At 47.8% G+C, this 21,730-nt stretch overlaps 1 protein-coding gene across 12 annotated transcripts in view; it reads left to right on the top strand.

The window, feature by feature from the left end:
• robo2 (roundabout, axon guidance receptor, homolog 2 (Drosophila)) overlaps window positions 1–21,730 on the top strand; it is a 768,110-nt gene that overhangs the window by 402,352 nt on the left and 344,028 nt on the right. For all 12 annotated transcript variants that reach the window (XM_055896664.1, XM_055896669.1, XM_055896667.1 and 9 more), the window contains one exon: window positions 7,473–7,799. In XM_055896664.1, the coding sequence (XP_055752639.1) occupies window positions 7,473–7,799 (327 nt within the window). The remainder of the gene's footprint in view (window positions 1–7,472; window positions 7,800–21,730) is intronic.

The raw sequence follows: 21,730 nt of genomic DNA, 5'->3' as shown, positions 1-21,730 counted from the left end.
TGTAGGATAGGTTAGATTCCAGTCTTCAGGGGTGGTTAGTTAGAACCTGTAGGATAGGTCAGATTCCAGTCTTCAGGGGTGGTTAGTTAGAACCTGTAGGATAGGTCAGATTCCAGTCTTCAGGGGTGGTTAGTTAGAACCTGTAGGATAGGTCAGATTCCAGTCTTCAGGGGTTGGTTAGTTAGAACCTGTAGGATAGGTTAGATTCCAGTCTTCAGGGGTGGTTAGTTAGAACCTGTAGGATAGGTCAGATTCCAGTCTTCAGGGGTTGGTTAGTTAGAACCTGTAGGATAGGTCAGATTCCAGTCTTCAGGGGTGGTTAGTTAGAACCTGTAGGATAGGTCAGATTCCAGTCTTCAGGGGTGGTTAGTTAGAACCTGTAGGATAGGTCAGATTCCAGTCTTCAGGACTGGTTAGTTAGAACCTGTAGGATAGGTCAGATTCCAGTCTTCAGGGGTTGGTTAGTTAGAACCTGTAGGATAGGTCAGATTCCAGTCTTCAGGACTGGTTAGTTAGAACCTGTAGGATAGGTCAGATTCCAGTCTTCAGGACTGGTTAGTTAGAACCTGTAGGATAGGTTAGATTCCAGTCTTCAGGGGTCGGTTAGTTAGAACCTGTAGGATAGGTCAGATTCCAGTCTCCAGGGGTCGGTTAGTTAGAACCTGTAGGATAGGTCAGATTCCAGTCTTCAGGGGTGGTTAGTTAGAACCTGTAGGATAGGTCAGATTCCAGTCTTCAGGGGTGGTTAGTTAGAACCTGTAGGATAGGTCAGATTCCAGTCTTCAGGGGTGGTTAGTTAGAACCTGTAGGATAGGTCAGATTCCTGTCTTCAGGGGTGGTTAGTTAGAACCTGTAGGATAGGTCAGATTCCAGTCTTCAGGGGTGGTTAGTTAGAACCTGTAGGATAGGTCAGATTCCAGTCTTCAGGGGTTGGTTAGTTAGAACCTGTAGGATAGGTCAGATTCCAGTCTTCAGGGGTGGTTAGTTAGAACCTGTAGGATAGGTTAGATTCCAGTCTTCAGGGGTGGTTAGTTAGAACCTGTAGGATAGGTTAGATTCCAGTCTTCAGGGGTGGTTAGTTAGAACCTGTAGGATAGGTCAGATTCCAGTCTTCAGGGGTGGTTAGTTAGAACCTGTAGGATAGGTCAGATTCCAGTCTTCAGGGGTCAGTTAGTTAGAACCTGTAGGATAGGTCAGATTCCAGTCTTCAGGGGTTGGTTAGTTAGAACCTGTAGGATAGGTCAGATTCCAGTCTTCAGGGGTGGTTAGTTAGAACCTGTAGGATAGGTCAGATTCCAGTCTTCAGGGGTTGGTTAGTTAGAACCTGTAGGATAGGTCAGATTCCAGTCTTCAGGGGTGGTTAGTTAGAACCTGTAGGATAGGTCAGATTCCAGTCTTCAGGGGTGGTTAGTTAGAACCTGTAGGATAGGTCAGATTCCAGTCTTCAGGGGTTGGTTAGTTAGAACCTGTAGGATAGGTCAGATTCCAGTCTTCAGGGGTTGGTTAGTTAGAACCTGTAGGATAGGTCAGATTCCAGTCTTCAGGGGTTGGTTAGTTATAACCTGTAGGATAGGTCAGATTCCAGTCTTCAGGGGTGGTTAGTTAGAACCTGTAGGATAGGTCAGATTCCAGTCTTCAGGGGTGGTTAGTTAGAACCTGTAGGATAGGTCAGATTCCAGTCTTCAGGACTGGTTAGTTAGAACCTGTAGGATAGGTCAGATTCCAGTCTTCAGGGGTGGTTAGTTAGAACCTGTAGGATAGGTCAGATTCCAGTCTTCAGGGGTGGTTAGTTAGAACCTGTAGGATAGGTCAGATTCCAGAGGAGATAACAGGTTGTGTTCTCTGAGATTAGCTGCTGTGTTATGTATGGGTATCTCCTAGAGATGAGCTGTGTCTGGTAGGGCCAGCAAGGAATCATAGCAAGGAAACGAAACAAGAATCAGATTGAACTTTTTTAGGAGAACAGCCCTGTTTTCAACGCTGTAGCTCACAGCATTTTACATACAGCAGGTTTTTAAAGGACCAAGGAGATTGGTCTGCTTCGTGTTTTAATTTTTGCCATGGAAAAACTCAGGAAGGTAACTCTGGTTAAACTACGGGTATCGTCACAGCCCTGGTGTCTGGGTGACTGTGTTAGGGCCAGTGTGGTGTGACGCCACTGACAGCGCCCCTAAAGAAGATGAATCTGGGTAGCAGAAGGGGCTGAGGGGGCCATGTGCGGGGTGACACAGCAGGCCAGCATGGAGGCGTGAGGCGGCCAGTAACATCATCCTATCGCCACCCCCAGTTTCCCCCGACTACCCGCTCACATCCCCCTCTGATGACATGACAGATACGGCCCTGTCACCCTACACACCAGGGACAGGACACTGGCGGGACAGAGAGGGAGAAGGAGAGCGAATGAAGGTACAGGGAGAGGAGGGAGAGATATACAGAGTAGACAACCAAGATTAGACAATACATATTTAATAAATATATGTATGTATGTATATGTATATATATATATATATGTATGTATATTTTTTTAATATGTATACATTTTGCATTCGTTCGCATTCAGCTAACATCTCATGCAGATTGGATGCCTCATTCTAAATGTGTGCACATCTTCAGTCCTAACCCCGTAGCTGATATAGCCTCGGCCAGGGTTTCTATCTGGTGGTTTATGGAGCTTCAGTGACTGGAACACTGGAACGCTTGGGTCCGAGGTTGCCCTTGGATACCTGTGATCTGCACACGCTCCTGTCTGTTGGCAGAATAACTGATATCTCTTTGGGGAGCCCTTCTTTCCTGCCCTGGAGGAGACAGTTGCGAGTATTGATTTGGTCGGTGGGCTGTGAATTCTCCTGGGAGCTAATAAAAATAATGACAACAAGATGATCAAAGGCCCAACCTTCTGGTCTACATATGAATACACGTGTGTGCTAAAGATAATAGATAGAGAGCTGCTTCTTGTGTGGTCACTGTGTGGGGAGATATGATGCTACTAGTATAGCCTCCTCTATCCATGGCAGTGAGAGAGGAGAAGGACACACACACACATGCAGTTAAACAGGTGTTTATAGTCAGGCTTTGGCCAAACAGCGATAACATTCTGGCTCCAAAATGAAAATGTCAAAACTTCTCATAACAAATGGCAGTGTGTTGGAGGTCTTTATGTGTCAATGTGTTTTCTGGGATTTGGTTTAATGATTTGGTTTATGACTTCTTGGCAGTCAATAGATGTTTTGCTAACAAATCTATGTTGAAGAAAGGCCCTGCTAGATCTGAGCCACAGGAAAAAGACACAGAGGTATTCAGACCACTACCACAGCATCTAAGGACTGTTCCCAATCTTGGTCAAGCCCCTTGAGTAAAAACACAAAAGAGGAGGCAGTGGGTGCAGTCATCCCTCATATCATCCCCTCCCTCTCCTCTGTGCTTCTTTGTTTGCTCCCTGGTCTGTGCTTTAGTTGAGGACTGGATGCCTGGCTGCTCGGCTCAGTGCGCCACAGTGGTGGTGTTATTACCGAGCAGGGAAAAGACAGCCGTTTGATTGGAACGTGTGCCCTGAGACCCTGTGAAGTGCACTCACCTCAGCTCAGAGAGCACTTCATTGCACAGCACCAATTATCACATTAAGAGGGCAACAGAAAGCATATTTACCGTAAAGGGAGTGAGAAAGGAGAACCAATAGGAGGCAGCAAATTGACTTTCTCTCTTATGAGTCAGGAGGCTGGTCAGCTGTATGGCCTAGTGGCTGATGGGAAGATGCATTAGCATTTCACTTCCTCTCTGTCTCTGGGTCCAGCTGTGGCTGGGGGTATCACATAGGGAGGAGGGGAGCCAGGGGACAGGGATGCTAGGGGACATCACTGTGTGTGTGCGCGCGTGTGTGTGTGTGTGTGTGTGTTCACTGGGGTTACTCAGCTGTGTCAGATGGCATCATTTCACAGGTGTTAAATGTTTAGCAATTTTCCTATCAACCGTTTCATTTACATGTAGATGGATGGATTCATTGCGGTAGCATCAGTTTTACTACTGTATGAATATATAGTAGCCTAACCATCCTCCTCTAGACAGGAAGGTCAGTTTGACAAGTTACGTTTGCCCCTCTCCCCTCTAATCTACACAGCTCTGGTTTGCCTGGCAGGAAAAGGACAATTGTGGATGCATCTGCTGTGTAAATTTCCACAGGAAACAGGAGAGCAGATGGAGACTGAAGGTTTAAGTAATTAGAAGGCAGTAGATTGGAAAACAAATTGGATTAAAATAAATTAGACTGAATCGAGTCACGGCAGATTCGGCGTGGCGCCTGGGCGTTGGTTTGGGTGTAGAGCTACTGTGGACCCAGTGGATTGTGGGGGAAGCAGATGCTCCAATGAGATCGGAATGAATGTGTCGTTGACACTCCATCTGGGGGAGAGGGTCCCCAAGTCCTTATCTCAACCCTCCATTTATCTATGTCATCATGTTAATTAGTACTGCATTCGTTAACTCACTTAGCACCACAATACTAAGCTGAACCCGTACCCCCCAACACTGTCAGAGACACTGGCTGCAAGGCTCCTCTGAATTTGTGCTTACCTTCCTGAATAGTGCCAATGGAGGAAGAGGTGGGAAAAGCAAGCGAACGAGGGGCAGGGGAGAGTAGTTCCGTTATTGAATAGAAAAAGCAAATGGCTGGCATGGATTTTCTCGTTTCAGAACCAATAGCAGATGTATAGTGAAGCAGCTACACAAAGCCATGGAGATTAGATCAATGGAAGATGGACACCAGGAGCTGATTGTGCCTCCCTTCCCCCTCCCCTACAAAACCCTGTCTGTGGCCCCACTTAGGCCCTGGACACCAGGTCTGATCGCTAATCAATGTCAGGGAAATGGAGGGAATTAGCCCAAATTAGGTGTAGAGAGGAACAGACAACGGCCCTGTTCTGGGGTCAATACACCACTGTCTGAACTGCCTGACCCCTGCTAAGAGGAACACACAGGTGTTTGAAGTGTTTTATTGCTGACTGGTAGGTTTCTCTCTCAGTGTGTCTTTGTAACAGTGGACCAGGCTGGGGTACAGTGTGTCCTTGTAGGTAGCAGTGGATCAAGCTGGGGTACAGTGTGTCCTTGTAGGTAGCAGTGGATCAGGCTGGGGTACAGTGTGTCCTTGTAGGTAGCAGTGGATCAGGCTGGGGTACAGTGTGTCCTTGTAGTTAGCAGTGGATCAGGCTGGGGTTCAGTGTGTCCTTGTAGGTAGCAGTGGACCAGGCTGGGGTACAGTGTGTCCCTGTAGGTAACAGTGGATCAGGCTGGGGTACAGTGTGTCCTTGTAGTTAGCAGTGGATCAGGCTGGGGTACAGTGTGTCCCTGTAGCAGAGGACAGGGCTGGGGTACAGTGTGTTCCCCTACCCCCAGGGAACAAGGTGGAACAGGGAATGGAACATGTGCCCACCCAGAATAACAAAGAGCAAAAAATCGTCTGATGTGCTGTTACTACTGTATGTCTAACTGCAGTTAGCCCTGACACAGGCAGGCAGGCAGGCAGGCAGGCAGGCAGGCAGGCAGGCAGTAAGGAAGGAAGGGAAGCACAAAGGGCTGTGTGGACAGTACACTGCTCCTCTATACAGTACCTCACTGACTCACACCTGCACTACTGCCCCCAGGGAAGGGCACAGCCTTGTACCCACACACACCTGACACTGCAGTCTTAAAATGCACACTGCCAAACACCATCCTTTCTGCTACACCAAGATTATTAACTGCAGTGTATTGCCTTATATTTTTCATTGACTGGGAGGTGGCTGATAACTATACATCCTGCATTTATTGATCAACATTTTGCTGCCAGCAAGAATAGAGTTTTAGATGGGGGTATTGGATAGGATTCAGAAGGCAGAGGACAATACAAAGTAAATATTTGGCAGAGTAAAGCCCTGTTCGTTCTGCTCCAGGCCTGCATGTGTGACGGTTTGGTGGTGGATCAAACTCTTTTGTCTGGAGCTTTTGCAGGGCCTCAGTGATGTAAATGTGGCCTCTGACGTCTTATCTGCAGGGTTTAGACTTGGTCACAGAGAGACACACATGGCACTGAGACTGGTCTGGGGCAGCATTATCATAGTGGCCAGACTCACAGCCCTGGCCCAGTGTTAGACTCGCAATAAAGGAACAGGCCATGTTCTGAACCTCAGGGGAATAGCATTTTAACAGACCCAGCCCTGGCCCCAGACCCAGACCCAGACCCAGACCCAGCCCTGGCCCCAGACCCAGCCCTGGCCCTAGACCCAGCCCTGGCCCCAGACCCAGACCCAGAACCAGCCCTGGCCCCAGACCCAGACCCAGCCCTGGCCCCAGACCCAGACCCAGCCCTGGCCCCAGACCCAGACCCAGCCCTGGCCCCAGACCCAGCCCTGGCCCCAGACCCAGACCCAGACCCAGCCCTGGCCCCAGACCCAGACCCAGCCCTGGCCCCAGACCCAGCCCTGGCCCCAGACCCAGACCCAGACCCAGCCCTGGCCCCAGACCCAGACCCAGCCCTGGCCCCAGACCCAGCCCTGGCCCAGACCCAGACCCAGCCCTGGCCCCAGGCCCTGGCCCCAGACCCAGACCCAGCCCTGGCCCCAGACCCAGACCCAGCCCTGGCCCCAGACCCAGCCCTGGCCCCAGACCCAGACCCAGACCCAGCCCTGGCCCCAGACCCAGACCCAGCCCTGGCCCCAGACCCAGACCCAGCCCTGGCCCCAGACCCAGACCCGGCCCTGGCCCCAGACCCAGACCCAGCCCTGGCCCCAGACCCAGCCTACGGAACAGTCACATTACACAGAGACAGACCTCTGACAGTGGGGGGACAGATATACTTTTGTTTGTGGTTGTGTCCACAATGCCCCCTCTTCGCTCCCCTTTGTGAATGTGTGTTTTTGTGTGTGTGTTTTTGTGTGTGTGTGTGTGTGTGTGTGTGTGTGTGTGTGTGTGTGTGTGTGTGTGTGTGTGTGTGTGTGTGTGTGTGTGTGTGTATAGCTGGGGTTCAGATGTATACTGTCTCCGCGCCACCATACTCTGTTCACTCTTGGGTCCAATTACTCAATAGGCCTTAAATGTATGGTAGAGAGGAGCAGATGGCTGGTGTTGGACTGGTGGTTAGACTGGTGGTTAGACTGGTGGTTAGACTGGTGGTTAGACTGGTGGTTGGACAGGTGGTTAGACTGGTGGTTAGACTGGTGGTTAGACTGGTGGTTGGAGCGCTGTCCTCCTATCACCTGATGGGGTGGAAAGACAGAACAAGCAGAAGAACCTATAGCTATACTAGTTGAATGGATACCAATAGGACCACCTTCAATAGTCTCTTCCTGCATCTAAGTGATGTTTATATGAGAGACTTGAGAATGCTAGAATGAAGAAATCTAGTTTCAGGAAAACAGTGAGCTGGTAAAAGCATATTATGTTTTGCTTTGCCTCATCTACTGTTCATGTTGTTCCTCACCTCCGTTCTTCTCTTGTCTTCCCAGGATCCCGTCTGCGCCAGGAGGACTCCCCACCCCGGATCGTGGAGCACCCCTCTGACTTGATCGTGTCCAAAGGGGAGCCGGCCACCCTCAACTGCAAGGCGGAGGGGCGGCCCAGCCCTACGGTGGAGTGGTACAAGGACGGGGAGCGGGTGGAAACGGACAAAGATGACCCTCGATCTCACCGCATGCTGCTGCCCAGCGGCTCCCTCTTCTTCCTACGTATCGTCCACGGACGACGCTCCAAACCGGATGAGGGCTCCTACGTCTGCGTCGCCCGCAACTACCTGGGAGAAGCCATCAGTCGCAATGCATCCTTGGAAGTAGCATGTGAGTCAACAATTAACTACATGACATTTAGTTATTTTTCTGTCGTCCTCTTAGGTTCTTTAAGTTGCTCTCCATGTTTTTATGGGTAGAGTGATTTCCCTTACCAACCTTACTGATGGAGGTTGTTTGTCCCTTGCTCTCCAGAAGGAATGGCAGGGCTTACGTTTAAAGTCTCAAGACAGACCGAGACATGAAACATTGTCTTGTTGTTGGGCATTGTGGTTTTCTGCCAACATTTAATAATGCTATTATTTCAGAAGAATACAATTTGTCTTTGCGAACTACAGGAAATTGCACTTTGTTTGTTCTGAAAATAAATTCAAACCAGGGGGGAATCAGAGTACCTTTAATAGAACGAATAGACTCTGTAATTACATGACATGCTAGTGTTTATTTCATCTTCCTGTTTCTGAGTGACTGAAAGAGCTGGAGAAATCCTCTATGTCATAGCCTGCATTAAACCCAAGCTAAGAGCGGGTGAGGTCTACTTTCAAGAGAATGTTTGATCTGTGCCTTCATTGTTTTTTGGCATATATTTTGAAAAGATGATTACACAGAATTGTGTTGTATTTTGAGTGAGTAGACATAATTTTGTGGGGATATGATAGACGTTCTAGCCCAGAAGAGGGATCATGGCGTTTGAGGTCTATGAGGGTTAGTGAGGGATCCTGGCAGGTCTTTGAGTTGGACTTGTCCAACTGTCAGACTACAGGGAGCTGGATGATGTCAGGGCAGAGCTATCGCAGAGGATAGTGGGTCGGAGGGTGGAGCAACAACCACAGATGAAATCTCCCGATGGACGTTTGACATGGGCTGCCGGTGCTGTGCTGTGCTGTGCTGTGCTGTGCTGGAAGACACTGACCGGCAGGCTGCTGCTGCTGACCCAAAGATCAGCTTACCTTTGAAGATGAGCACCCAAATGAGTCTAAGTAGGGTTCCCATGGAGGGGCTACTGTCTCACAGAGACCCTCGGGGTCCACACACCCTCTGGGCTCTGTGGAAGGTTACAGGGCCCACGGTTCCTTACGTTAACTCTCTGGAATATTTATGTTTGTTCTGCACCATGCCTTTATACACACAGAGGCCTGCGTTTTAGGTATTAGTTTTGTGAATACCTGCGTTTTAGGTATTCATTTTGTGATTTTAATTTGAACCCTTCTTCCACTTGCTGTGCATAGGGCAGGAAAGAGTGAGTTGGGCTGCCAGGTTTCAGGTCATTAGTAGTGAAACAGTATTGAACTGGGGCCGTAGGGGAATTGGCTGGACTGACCGGCAGCTTAAGTGAGAGGAGCCTTTCATGAAGTCTGCTCCCCCAGCTGATCAATACACAACGCTTTTTATGCATTGTTATGGAAATAATGGCCGTCCATCTTGGAACTGGGAAATGATGATACATAAAGGAAATTAATAGTTAAATCAGCTTATGTGGATGACAATTGTGTATGGATTCCTTGGATGTATGGATGTTATCATGGGATTTTGTGTGTGTGTGTGTCTGTGAGGAATATGGACTGGGAGCTGGGGGCTCCAACATGCCTTTTCTGGGGTGGTTGACCAGTGGTGGTAGCTGTGGGGATGGGGAGTGAGGGTTAGCAAAATGGACTGTGTGAATCGCGGGGTCGTTGTTTTGGTTGGTTGCCTGAGTCAACCGGTCGCCTCTGATCCTGTCCCTGCCCCTCCCATTGGCCCCTCCCCCGACCCCTCCCCCAGGCTTCCCAGAAGCCCCCAGGTGCTACCAGTGTGACAGCAGCTTGATCTATTGATCGATGTAAGATGAAAAATGACAATGATGGAGTCCAGGCTTTCTCCATTCTCTGGATGGTAACTAGAGCCAGGTCTTATAGGAGGAGGAGGGGGCTGAGAGGTGATTTGGGGGTCTACTAAATCCAATAGAAGGGGCTTACAGTAGTGATTAGGGTTATCAGCACCTTCCATCCCTACTATGCTTCTAACCTTGCTGCCAATCGCATTAGCACACATTTAATCCATGTCAAATCAGATGTGTTTTATATGTGATGCCCCCCCCCCCCCCCCCCCCCCCCCCCACCCACCTCCCCCTTAGACCCACCTCTGCCCCCCTCTTCCCCTGTATTGAACCTACCTCTGCCCCCCTCCCCCCTCTCTCTCCCACCTCTACCCACCTCTCTCACGAGTGGTTGAGCAGGACCCCGGTGAGATAATTGAATTGCAGCTCTGAAACAGATTGAAGACCGTGTCTGCTGGGTCGAGGAGCACTGCTGAGCTCTGGACACCACACTGCGCTCTGTTCACTCAACACCACCACCACCAACTGCTGCATTAGAGGGAAGAGAGGGAAGAAGGGAGGAGAGGAAGAAAGGGAAGAGGGGAGGAGAGGGAAGAGTGGAGGAGAGGAAGGGAGAGAGGGAGGGAGGAGAGGAAGGAAGAAGGGGAGGAGAGGAAGGGAGAGGAGAGGAAGGGAGAGGGAGAGGAAGGGGGGAGAATAGGGGGAGGAGAGGAAGGAAGAGGGGGAGGAGAGGAAGGGAGAGGGGGAGGAGAGGAAGGGAGAGGAGAGGAGAGGAAGGGGGAGGAGAGGAAGAAAGGGAAGAGGGGGAAGAGAGGGAAGAGGGGAGGAGAGGAAGGAAGAGGGAGAGGAAGGGGGAGAAGAGGGGGAGGAGAGGAAGGAAGAGGGGGAGGAGAGGAAGGGAGAGGGGGAGGAGAGGAAGGGGGAGGAGAGGAGAGGAAGGGGGAGGAGAGGAAGGGAGAGGGAGTCCCTGCATTATTAATATGGGCAAGATTGTCCAGACCAGTCCTTTCCATGGACTGAGTTTAGCTCTCTAAACATCCTGTCGCAGGGCTAAACCATGCCCTTTACAGTCAGAGTATTGAAGCACCTATACACACACCTGAGTCCTTTCATTCATGTGTATCTCTGTGACATCATGCCTGCACACATCAGAGGACATGTTTTTTCTTCTTACCCATGTGGTATACAGGTGCTCATATACCCAAGAGCTCACCTACTTTATTCCATGGTCATTTGTAACTGATGTTTGCAGTCGGGAAAGGCCTAGCGCTGTGCATTCATTTGGTCATCGCGTCCTGGTGCATATCATTGATAATGTTATCGTTGCATATTTATTGTTACATCTATTTATAGCAACTATTCATGAGAACACATTTTATATGTGCAAATCATGATGTATTTATTAGAAAACAATGAAAGTCGCCATAGAAAACTCACTTGTCTGTAGCGTCCGTCTGCCCTCCAGGAACGACCAACCGGTTGAGGACAATTGTAGAGGGATTCACCTGGATCACAACACGTGTGGTAAAGTAGAAGGTAAAGGTAAAGTAGAAGGTAAAGGTAAAGTAGAAGGTAAAGGTAAAGTAGAAGGTAAAGGTAAAGTAGAAGGTAAAGGTAAAGTAGAAGGTAAAGGTAAAGTAGAAGGTAAAGGTAAAGTAGAAGGGAGGGGAATATATAAACGTTGATCATGTCACTGTTGAAGGACCCTGATGATTTCTTTCAATTAACATACTTTGATGATTTAAGCTACTTTATGTTATGGAGAATATTAAGTGTCATTTAGATTGGGGTGATTTTTGATTGGTTAACTATTTTTGGCAATTCTAGCCTCATGACTTAGCAGTTTGTCATTTTTATTTTGAGATTTTGTCCTACCTGGATTTTTGAACTCCACAAACTGTAAATAATCCGATGGTGACTCCATAACGCTGCCCCCACTCTAATGCTTTTTAAGCCTCCAACCGCTGGGCCAACCATACACATCGCTCATATCAAATATTACCCAATGAACACACCATGATACACTACTCATAGATAGATGAACTGGCCTTGACTTTCTTTTTGCCTATAGATAATAGATAATAGATAGATAATGATACAGTACACTGGCTGTAACGGTGCACCAGATTTCATTATGGCTTTTTGTTCAGTGTCTTACACTTTAGGTTATTAGCAGGAAGAGAGAACATGCCTCCATAAGTTGGCGCCTGCAGGGTATCTTAGCGCTCTGCTTTTGATAATCTAATGCTGCCTGACATGCTTCCACAGACTGACTCCAGGCCTGCTCCACTGCATGTATCTCACCACTGCAGATAAGAGAGGGATGCGTTCCCAGTCCCACTTTTCTCTCTTTTCAACATAAACTGGGTCAATGAGCAGGTTCATAAATCATCGTGAAGCTTGTGTCAGAGCAGTGCTAGCCTCAGTCACTGCGCTGAATACATTCGCTAGCGCGGGGGAAATACGTGTATATATGTAAGTGTGACAAGATGCACCTGGGGCAATGGGATCCCCAGGAAAAGGTTAATTAGCCCCTATCTCTTCAGGTGGAGAGACACTCGTCTGTAGCACCGCTCCACATACTCACATTAGGATGAACGCTTGTACTTTTAATTGAGTGTTGGATGTGACTCAACCATTCTGATGTGTGTGTGTGAGTGTGTGTGTGTGTGTGTGTGTGTGTGTGTGTGTGTGTGTGTGTGTGTGTGTGTGTGTGTGTGTGTGTGTGTGTGTGTGTGTGTGTGTGTGTGTGTGTGTGTGTGTGTGTGTGTGTGTGGACGTGTTTAACTATTGTTGTGTTGTCCCCACAAGAATATTAAGCACATTATTTTTTGACCAACTGGGGACGTTAGCTAGATAGCTAGGAGGATGTCATGCCATTGGAGGACTGGGTGAGGGACTGACTTTTTCCCCTCATATCATTTTTTGGTGGCTATACACAGCTAGAGATGCAGATGTCATTTGGTTAGCTAGCAAGAACTTGAACGACTGTTATCCAGTTAGCATATCTCTTGCATTCGCAACAATTCACTCTGGCTATCTGCTCCGATTTCAAAGCACTCTCATCTGAGTGTGCCAGAGCGCAGAATAACTGATGAATTTACAAACATGCAACACCTGCTAAATAGTGTCAGACACCTGGTCTCAGTAAACATAATAGTTAGTCAAGAACACTCTAGATAACATGTAAACAGCCTAACCAGCTCTGCTACGGGGAGTAAAATGGTCAGAGTGAGGTGTTCCCTCATTTGTGTCTGGAAGTAACTAGCTAGCAACTAGCTAACTTTTGCCAGTTAGCTTTGGTGCTTGGTTGGAACAAGTATGCATTGGCAGACAGAAGGACAATTCCCCATATTTTATCAGTGCAATTTTGATGGCCAACAAGCTGAACAAGTCTGAGTGGGTTTATCTAATGTTCCTTCATTATATTTTAGCTCATCTTGCTCTGGTTAGCATTAGTTGTTGATCTTGATGTTGTTGATGTGTATAACTGAGGGAGAGAGAGCCTTTTCATGGTTGTTTGATCAATAGGACTGTAAAGTTCCCAAATGTAAGAGGACTCCTGTGGTGTTTACATATTTGTAGAAATCCATTCAGGTGTATTTTGTGGCTTTTGGCGAATGCGTTCAATTGATGTAAAGTCGTTCTGTTGCCACTGCCTTCAAACACACAGTCCAGTTCAAAGTGAATGATGGCTGGCCCCTGTGGCAAATTGTTTGTTTGTAAAAAGGCCTACTGTAGCTCTGATTGGCTATAACGCACCGGTCTGTGAAGACTCCAGTCCTGGACAAGACAGATGTTTTTATTCCGTTTTATTTACTGCAGTGTCTATTATTTGTCCAAACGTACGGCCACTTTCCCACTCTATATTGCTATAGAATTTTCACAAATACTTTAGTATACATCATTCCCAAACATTCTAAGAATTCATGAAAACGTGAAAATGACCATATATAAGTGGTTGCTTAGATTGTTTATATTATATGGTATTGGTACTGGTATTATAGACTATATTATATAAGTGGTTGCTTAGATTGTTTATGTGTCATATTATATGGTATTGGTACTGGTATTATAGACTATATTATATAAGTGGTTGCTTAGATTGTTTATATTATATGGTATTGGTACTGGTATTATAGACTATATTATATAAGTGGTTGCTTAGATTGTTTATATTATATGGTATTGGTACTGGTATTATAGACTATATTATATAAGTGGTTGCTTAGATTGTTTATGTGTCATATTATATGGTATTGGTACTGGTATTATAGACTATATTATATAAGTGGTTGCTTAGATTGTTTATATTATATGGTATTGGTACTGGTATTATAGACTACATTATATAAGTGGTTGCTTAGATTGTTTATGTGTCATATTATATGGTATTGGTACTGGTATTATAGACTACATTATATAAGTGGTTGCTTAGATTGTTTATATTATATGGTATTGGTACTGGTATTATAGACATTCCTTAGTATTATAGATACAGCTGGTATTATAGACTACATTATATAAGTGGCTGCTTGTCAGAAAATGTTTTTAAAAAGTATCATAGTCTTCCTGGGGGTGTATATGAAAAGGTTTCATGTTGTGAAAATGCTGTCAGTTCCAGTTGAAATGCAACAATGTTTCACACACAAGTTATTTTCAAACAGATGGCTGACAACAAGCTGGTTGCAATAAAAAACACAGTTCCACTCACCAGATGATGATGATTTAAAACTTAACTTTTTGTTGAAAGTTTTTCTTGAAAAGGGAGAAAGAAGCTAACAAACTATTAACAACATCCTCTTCGATAACACCTGCTGCCGCAAACTAGCCGACAGCAAAAGATAGCTAGCTAGACAGTGGGAAAACTATTGGTCACTAGTGCACAGTGACCTGTTGGCCTTCAAAAAGGCAGAAGTTTCCACACGTTTTTGTAAAAAGGTCCCACCCATTAAGTCAAAATGTGATTGGTTGATTCCACTGTCACTCCAACATGTTGTCCTAATACAGTTTAATGGCAGATGCCTTTATCTAGCTTCTGATGGCCTAGCCAATGGCTGACCTAGCTATCTAGATTTATCTTCGAAGAGACCAGAAAATAAAAAAACATTTTCTACTGTGTTAACCCTTAAATTAGTGATTTACCAAATAAATTACTGGGAGTTTATATATATATATATATATATAGTTGAAGTCGGAAGTTTACATACACTTAGGTTGGAGTCATTAAAACTTGTTTTTCAACCGGTCCACAAATGTCTTGTTAACAAACTATAGTTTTGGCAATCGGTTAGGACATCTACTTTGTGCATGACACAAGTCATTTTTCAAACAATTGTTTACAGACAGTTTATTTCACTTATAATTCACTGTATCACAATTCCAGTGGGTCAGAAGTTTACAGTTGACTGTGCCTTTAAACAGCTTGGGAAATTCCAGAAAATTATGTAATGGCTTTAGAAGCTTCTGATAGGCTAACTGACATCATTTGAGTCAATTGGAGGTGTACCTGTGGATGTATTTCAAGGCCTACTGTCGAACTCAGTGCCTCTTTGCTTGACATCATGGGAAGATCAAAATAAATCAGCCAAGACCTCAGAAAAAAATTGTAGACCTCCACATGTCTGGATCATCTTTTGGAGCAATTTCCAAATGCCTGAAGGTACCACGTTCATCTGTACAAAAAACAGTTTGCAACTATAAACACCATGGGACCACGCAGCCGTCATACCGCTCAGGAAGAAGACGGCTTCTGTCTCCTAGAGATGAATGTACTTTGGTGCGAAAAGTGCAAATCAATCCCAGAACAACAGCAAAGGACCTTGTGAAGATGCTGGAGGGAATAGGTACAAAAGTATCTATATCCACAGTAAAACGAGTCCTATATTGACATAACCTGAAATGCCGCTCAGCAAGGAAGATGCCACTACTCCAAAACCGCCATAAAAAAGCCAGACTACGGTTTGCAACTGCACATGGGGACAAAGATTGTACTTTTTGGAGAAATGTCCTTTGGTCTGATGAAACAAAAATAGAACTGTTTGGCCATAATGACCATCATTATGTTTGGATGAAAAAGGGGGCAGCTTGCAAGCCGAAGAACACCATCCCAACCGTGAAGCACGGGGGTGGCAGCATCATGTTGTGGGGGTGCTTTGCTGCAGGAGGGACTGGTGCACTTCACAAAATAGATTGCATCATGAGGCAGGAAAAACATGTGGATATATTGAAGCAACATCTCAAGACATCAGTCAGGAAGTTAAAGCTTGGTCGCAAATGGGTCTTCCAAATGGACAATGACCTCAAGCATACTTCCAAAGTTGTGGCAAAATGGCTTAAGGACAACAATGCATTGGTATTGGAGTGGCCATCACAAAGCCCTGACCTCAAACCTATAGAACATTTGTTGGCAGAACTGAAAAAGTGTGTGCGAGCAAGGAGGCCTACAAACCTGACTAAGTTACACCAGCTCTGTCAGGAGGAATGGGCCAAAATTCACCCAGCTTATTGTGGGAAGCTTGTGGAAGGCTACCCGAAATGTTTGACCCAAGTTAAACAATTTAAAGGCAATGCTACCAAATACTAATTGAGTGTATGTAAACTTCGGACCCACTGGGAATGCGATTAAATCATTTTCACATTCTTAAAATAAAGTAATGATTAAATGTCAGGAATTGTGAAAAACTGAGTTTAAATGTATTTGGCTAAGGTGTATGTCAACTTCCTCTCGAGGCCAGGTAGGGGAGTCAGGCCTGGTAGGGGACCAGTCCAGGTAAGGGGACCAGTCCAGGTAGTGGAGTCAGGCCAGGTAGGGGACCAGGCCAGGTAGGGGAGTCAGGTCTGGTAGGAGACCAGGCCAGGTACGGGACCAGGCCCGGTAGGGGAGTCAGGCCTGGTAGGAGACAAGTCCATGTAGGGGACCAGTCCAGGTAGGGGAGTCAGGCCTGGTAGGAGACCAGGCCAGGTAAGGGACCAGGCCATGTAGGGGAGTCAGGCCTGGTAGGGGACCAGTCCATGTAGGGGACCAGTCCAGGTAGGGGAGTCAGGCCTGGTAGGAGACCAGTCCAGGTAAGGGACCAGGCCAGGTAGGGGAGTCAGGCCTGGTAGGAGACCAGTCTAGGTAGGGGACCAGTCCAGGTAGGGGAGTCAGGCTTGGTAGGGTACCAGGCCAGGTAGGGGACCAGTCCAGGTAGTGGAGTCAGGCCAGGTAGGGGACCAGGCCAGGTAGGGGAGTCAGGCCTGGTAGGAGACCAGGCCAGGTACGGGACCAGGCCCGGTAGGGGAGTCAGGCCTGGTAGGAGACAAGTCCATGTAGGTGACCAGTCCAGGTAGGGGAGTCAGGCCTGGTAGGAGACCAGGCCAGGTAAGGGACCAGGCCATGTAGGGGACCAGTCCAGGTAGGGGAGTCAGGCCTGGTAGGGGACCAGGCCAGGTAGGGGAGTCAGGCCTGGTAGGGGACCAGTCCATGTAGGGGACCAGTCCAGGTAGGGGAGTCAGGCCAGGTAGGGGAGTCAGGCCTGGTAGGAGACCAGTCCAGGTAAGGGACCAGGCCATGTAGGGGAGTCAGGCCTGGTAGGAGACCAGTCCATGTAGGGGACCAGTCCAGGTAGGGGAGTCAGGCCTGGTAGGAGACCAGTCCAGGTAGGGGAGTCAGGCCTGGTAGGAGACCAGTCCATGTAGAGGAGTCAGGCCTGGTAGGAGACCAGTCCATGTAGGGGACCAGTCCAGGTAGAGGAGTCAGGCCTAGTAGGGGAGTCAGGCCTGGTAGGAGACCAGTCCAGGTAGGGGAGTCAGGCCTGGTAGGAGACCAGTCCAGGTAGGGGAGTCAGGCCTGGTAGGAGACCAGTCCAGGTAGGGGAGTCAGGCCTGGTAGGAGACCAGTCCAGGTAGGGGAGTCAGGCGTGGTAGGAGACCAGTCCAGGTAGGGGAGTCAGGCCTGGTAGGAGACCAGTCCAGGTAAGGGACCAGGCCATGTAGGGGACGAGGCCAGGTAGGGGAGTCAGGCCTGGTAGGGAACCAGTCCAGGTAAGGGACCAGGCCATGTAGGGGACGAGGCCAGGTAGGGGAGTTAGGCCTGGTAGGGGACCAGGCCATGTAGAGGACGAGGCCAGGTAGGGGACCAGTCCAGGGAGGGAGTCATGCTCTCCTGCACTCACTGTTGCTTTCACTACAGGCACTGGGCTCTTTACACCAGTTACACACACACACACACACACACACACACACACACACACACACACACACACACACACACACACACACACACACACACACACACACACACACAATGTGTCACACTTTGCCATCTGCTAAAATCCCCAGTAGCTCTCTCTCTCTCTCTCTCTCTCTCTCTGTCTCTCTCTGTCTCTCTCTGTCTCTCTCTCTCTCTCGAGCTGATGCCATCAGTCTCTCACAAAACGGAGAACAATTTGGAGTTTCTCTCTCTCTCTCTCTCTCTCTCTCTCTCTCTCTCTCTCTCTCTCTCTCTCTCTCTCTCTCTCTCTCTCTCTCTCTCTCTCTCTCTCTCTCTCTCTCTCTCTCTCTCTCTCTCTCTCTCTCTCTCTCTCTATACTCTCTCTATTCTCTCTCTCTCTGTCTCTCTCTGTCTCTCTCTCTCTCTGTCTCTCTCTCTCTGTCTCTCTGTCTCTCTCTCTCTCGCTCTCTTTCTCCTGCTGAATGATAAAAGAAAGAGGTAAAGATGGAGGGATAAAGGCAGAAGGCAGGGGCAGTCGGTGTGGAATGTTATTGTGCGATAAGAGAGGTGGAGAGAGCAGGCGAATATCTTGCCCTGATAAAAGAAAATGATTGAATGTGTCAGCAGTGTATTTGTCTGTACTGCTGGGGTTAGCTCAGCTCCAAAAAGAGGTTTTATTATCTACAGCAGATTTACACACGCACAGACACACACAGACACACACAGACACACACACACACACACACACACACACACACACACACACACACACACACACACACACACACACACACACACGCTCACACACGCTCACACACGCACACATACGCACACACACACACTCACACACACTCACACACACGTACACGTACACACACACACACACACACTCACACACACACACACACACGTTGGATTTAGTATCCAAGTGGGGACCTCATCAAAATCCTTTTCCTTAACACCTAACCCTAAACTTAACCTAACCCCAACCTTAACCTCAAACCGCTAACCCTAAACCTAACCCTAACCCTAACTTCTAATCCTAACCCCTAACCCTAATTATAATGCTAATTGTATCCCTAAACCTAACCCTAACCCTAACTTCTAATCCTAACCCCTAACCCTAATTATAATGCTAATTGTATCCCTAAACCTAACCCTAACCCTAACTTCTAATCCTAACCCCTAACCCTAATTATAATGCTAATTGTATCCCTAAACCTAACCACCTAAGCCTAAAATAGCATGTTTCCTTTTGGAGGAGTTTTTTAACTCAATGGATAGTAAAGTTGGACCACACACCACTCACACACATGGTCAGTCTGGCCCGACAGAGACATATAGATTGCTAACTATTCTCAACTCATCTGCTTGCTGGATGGACACCACAAATGAGGAGCCTTTTCCCAATCTGTCTGGACATCTGCCTCAATAACACAGGACTGGAGTCACCTTCCCTGTCTCTCTTTCCACCGTCTGAACTAGGTGAGGAAAAGGAAAGGCCAGCAGAAATTAGGAAACGTGGATAAGGTGCTTTTTACGAGCAGATAAATCATAAGATTCTCTACGGACCCCAACTGACACACTGACCTTCCAACGACACACACACACACACACACACACACACACACACACACACACACACACACACACACACACACACACACACACACACACACACACACACACACACACACACACACACACACACACACACACACACACACACACACACACATACTCTGATATATCCTGAGACTGCACATCCTATCCTCAGTGGACCCAGGGTCCCAGCTGTGACCTCCCCATCCCATCTTCACCAGGGAAATCCTCTGCTGTGTTTCTGAAGATGACTGTATGAATGGCAGAACATGTATTCCACCTGGACCACTGTAGTCTTCTCCATGTCTGAGATATGACAGGAGAAACAGAGAGGAGGAATGAGAGAAGCAGACTGAGACTGAGAGAGGGGTACAGAGGGGTGAAGAAATGAGAGGCAGACTGAGACAGGGAGAGGGGTGAAGGAATGAGAGTGGCAGACAGAGACTGAGAGAGGGGTACAGAGGGGTGAAGGAATGAGAGCGGCAGACAGAGAGAGGGGTGCAGAGGGGTGAAGGAATGAGAGCGGCAGACAGAGACTGAGACAGGGAGAGGGGTGAAGGAATGAGAGCGGCAGACAGAGACTGAGACAGGGAGAGGGGTGAAGGAATGAGAGCGGCAGACAGAGACTGAGAGAGGGGTACAGAGGGGTGAAGGAATGAGAGGCAGACAGGGAGAGGGGTACAGAGGGGTGTAGGAATGAGAGCGGCAGACAGAGACTGAGAGAGGGGTACAGAGGGGTGAAGGAATGAGTGCAGCAGACTGAGACTGAGAGAGGGGTACAGAGGGGTGTAGGAATGAGAGGCAGACAGGGAGAGGGGTACAGATGGGTAAAGGAATGAGAGCGGCAGACAGAGACTGAGAGAGGGGTGCAGAGGGGTGAAGGAATGAGAGCGGCAGAGAGAGAGAGAGAGGGGTGCAGAGGGGTGAAGGAATGAGAGGCAGACAGAGAGAGAGAGGGGTGCAGAGGGGTGAAGGAATGAGAGGCAGACAGAGAGAGAGAGGGGTGCAGAGGGGTGAAGGAATGAGAGGCAGACAGAGAGAGAGAGGGGCGCAGAGGGGTGAAGGAATGAGAGGCAGACAGAGAGAGAGAGGGGGGTGCAGAGGGGTGAAGGAATGAGAGAAGCAGAGAGATGGGTGCAGAGGTGCATCCCAGGCAGTAAAGACCATGTATTCTTAACGAGATACATGCTGGGACTGACCCCTGACCTCTTCTCATCCCCACATCCATCTCTGTTTCTCCATGTCTTACACACTTGGTGGAGATGAGGAGTGGAACAACAGATTAAACTAGTGTTTGTGGCACTCTGTCATGGCTGCCACAGGGGAATCAGTCGAGAGGAGGAGGAGAGGACCAGAGGATGAGCAGGAGGGGAGGAGAGGGGGAGAGCGGAGGAGGAGAGGAGTCAGATGGAGGAAGAAAGGAGAGGAGGAGAGGAGGAGAGTAGGAGGGGAGGAGGAGAGGAGGAGAGGAGGAGAGTAGGAGGGGAGGAGGAGAGGAGGAGAGGAGTGAGGCATCAGGCGGAGAAGAGGAGAGAGAGGAGTGCTGAGCCAGCCACTTCTCACGACCATTAGTGCCCCATAAGATGAAGCACCCGTCGCTCTGCGTCTCCTTGTTACCTCTTTTATTCTTCCTCCCCGTCTTCACGTTATTGATGACCTCTCCACTCTGATAATGCAGTCTGCCGCCTCTGTCTCGCTGCCACCCCCCCCCCCCCCCCCCCCTCTCTCTCTCTCAATTCAATTCAATTCAATTCAAAAGGATTTATTGGCAAGGGGAACGTGTTTACATTGCCAAAAAAAGTGGAATCGACAATAAACCAAATAGTTGAAGTACGAAAGGGAAAATAAATCAACATAAATATGGGTTGTGAGATGGCGCCAGAGAACAAGGCTGTTTTATCTGTTCCTAACCAAATTGGTTTTTTTCGTTAGTTTCTTTGCGTTTTTGTAACTTGTTTTTTAAACTTATTTTGTACATAATGTTGCTGCTACCGTCTCTTATGACTGAAAATAACTTCTGGACATCAGGACTGTGATTACTCACCACGGACTGGCACAATACTTTTTTTCCTTTAACGAGTCTGACAACACCGACGTGAATGATATACTGCTTTCTCGAGAACAGGCCCAGATCCTCGTGATTTGCATGTAGAGGCGGAGAAAAAGGAGCCAGAGGGCGGGCTGCCTTCTGAGAATTTGTAGGCGATCGAATAAACCCCCACTTCCTTCCATTCTGCTAGCAAACGTGCAATCTTTTGGAGAATAAAATCGATGACCTACGCGGAAGATTAAACTACCAAAACTGTAATATCTTATGCTTCACGGAGTCGTGGCTGAATGACGATATTATCAACATACAGCTGGCTGGTT

Source organism: Salvelinus fontinalis, chromosome 33, assembly GCF_029448725.1.
Source record: "Salvelinus fontinalis isolate EN_2023a chromosome 33, ASM2944872v1, whole genome shotgun sequence".
Taxonomy (NCBI): Eukaryota; Metazoa; Chordata; class Actinopteri; order Salmoniformes; family Salmonidae; genus Salvelinus; species Salvelinus fontinalis.
The sequence above is the reverse complement of the archived record's forward strand: the minus strand, read 5'-3'. Positions and strand labels throughout refer to the sequence as shown.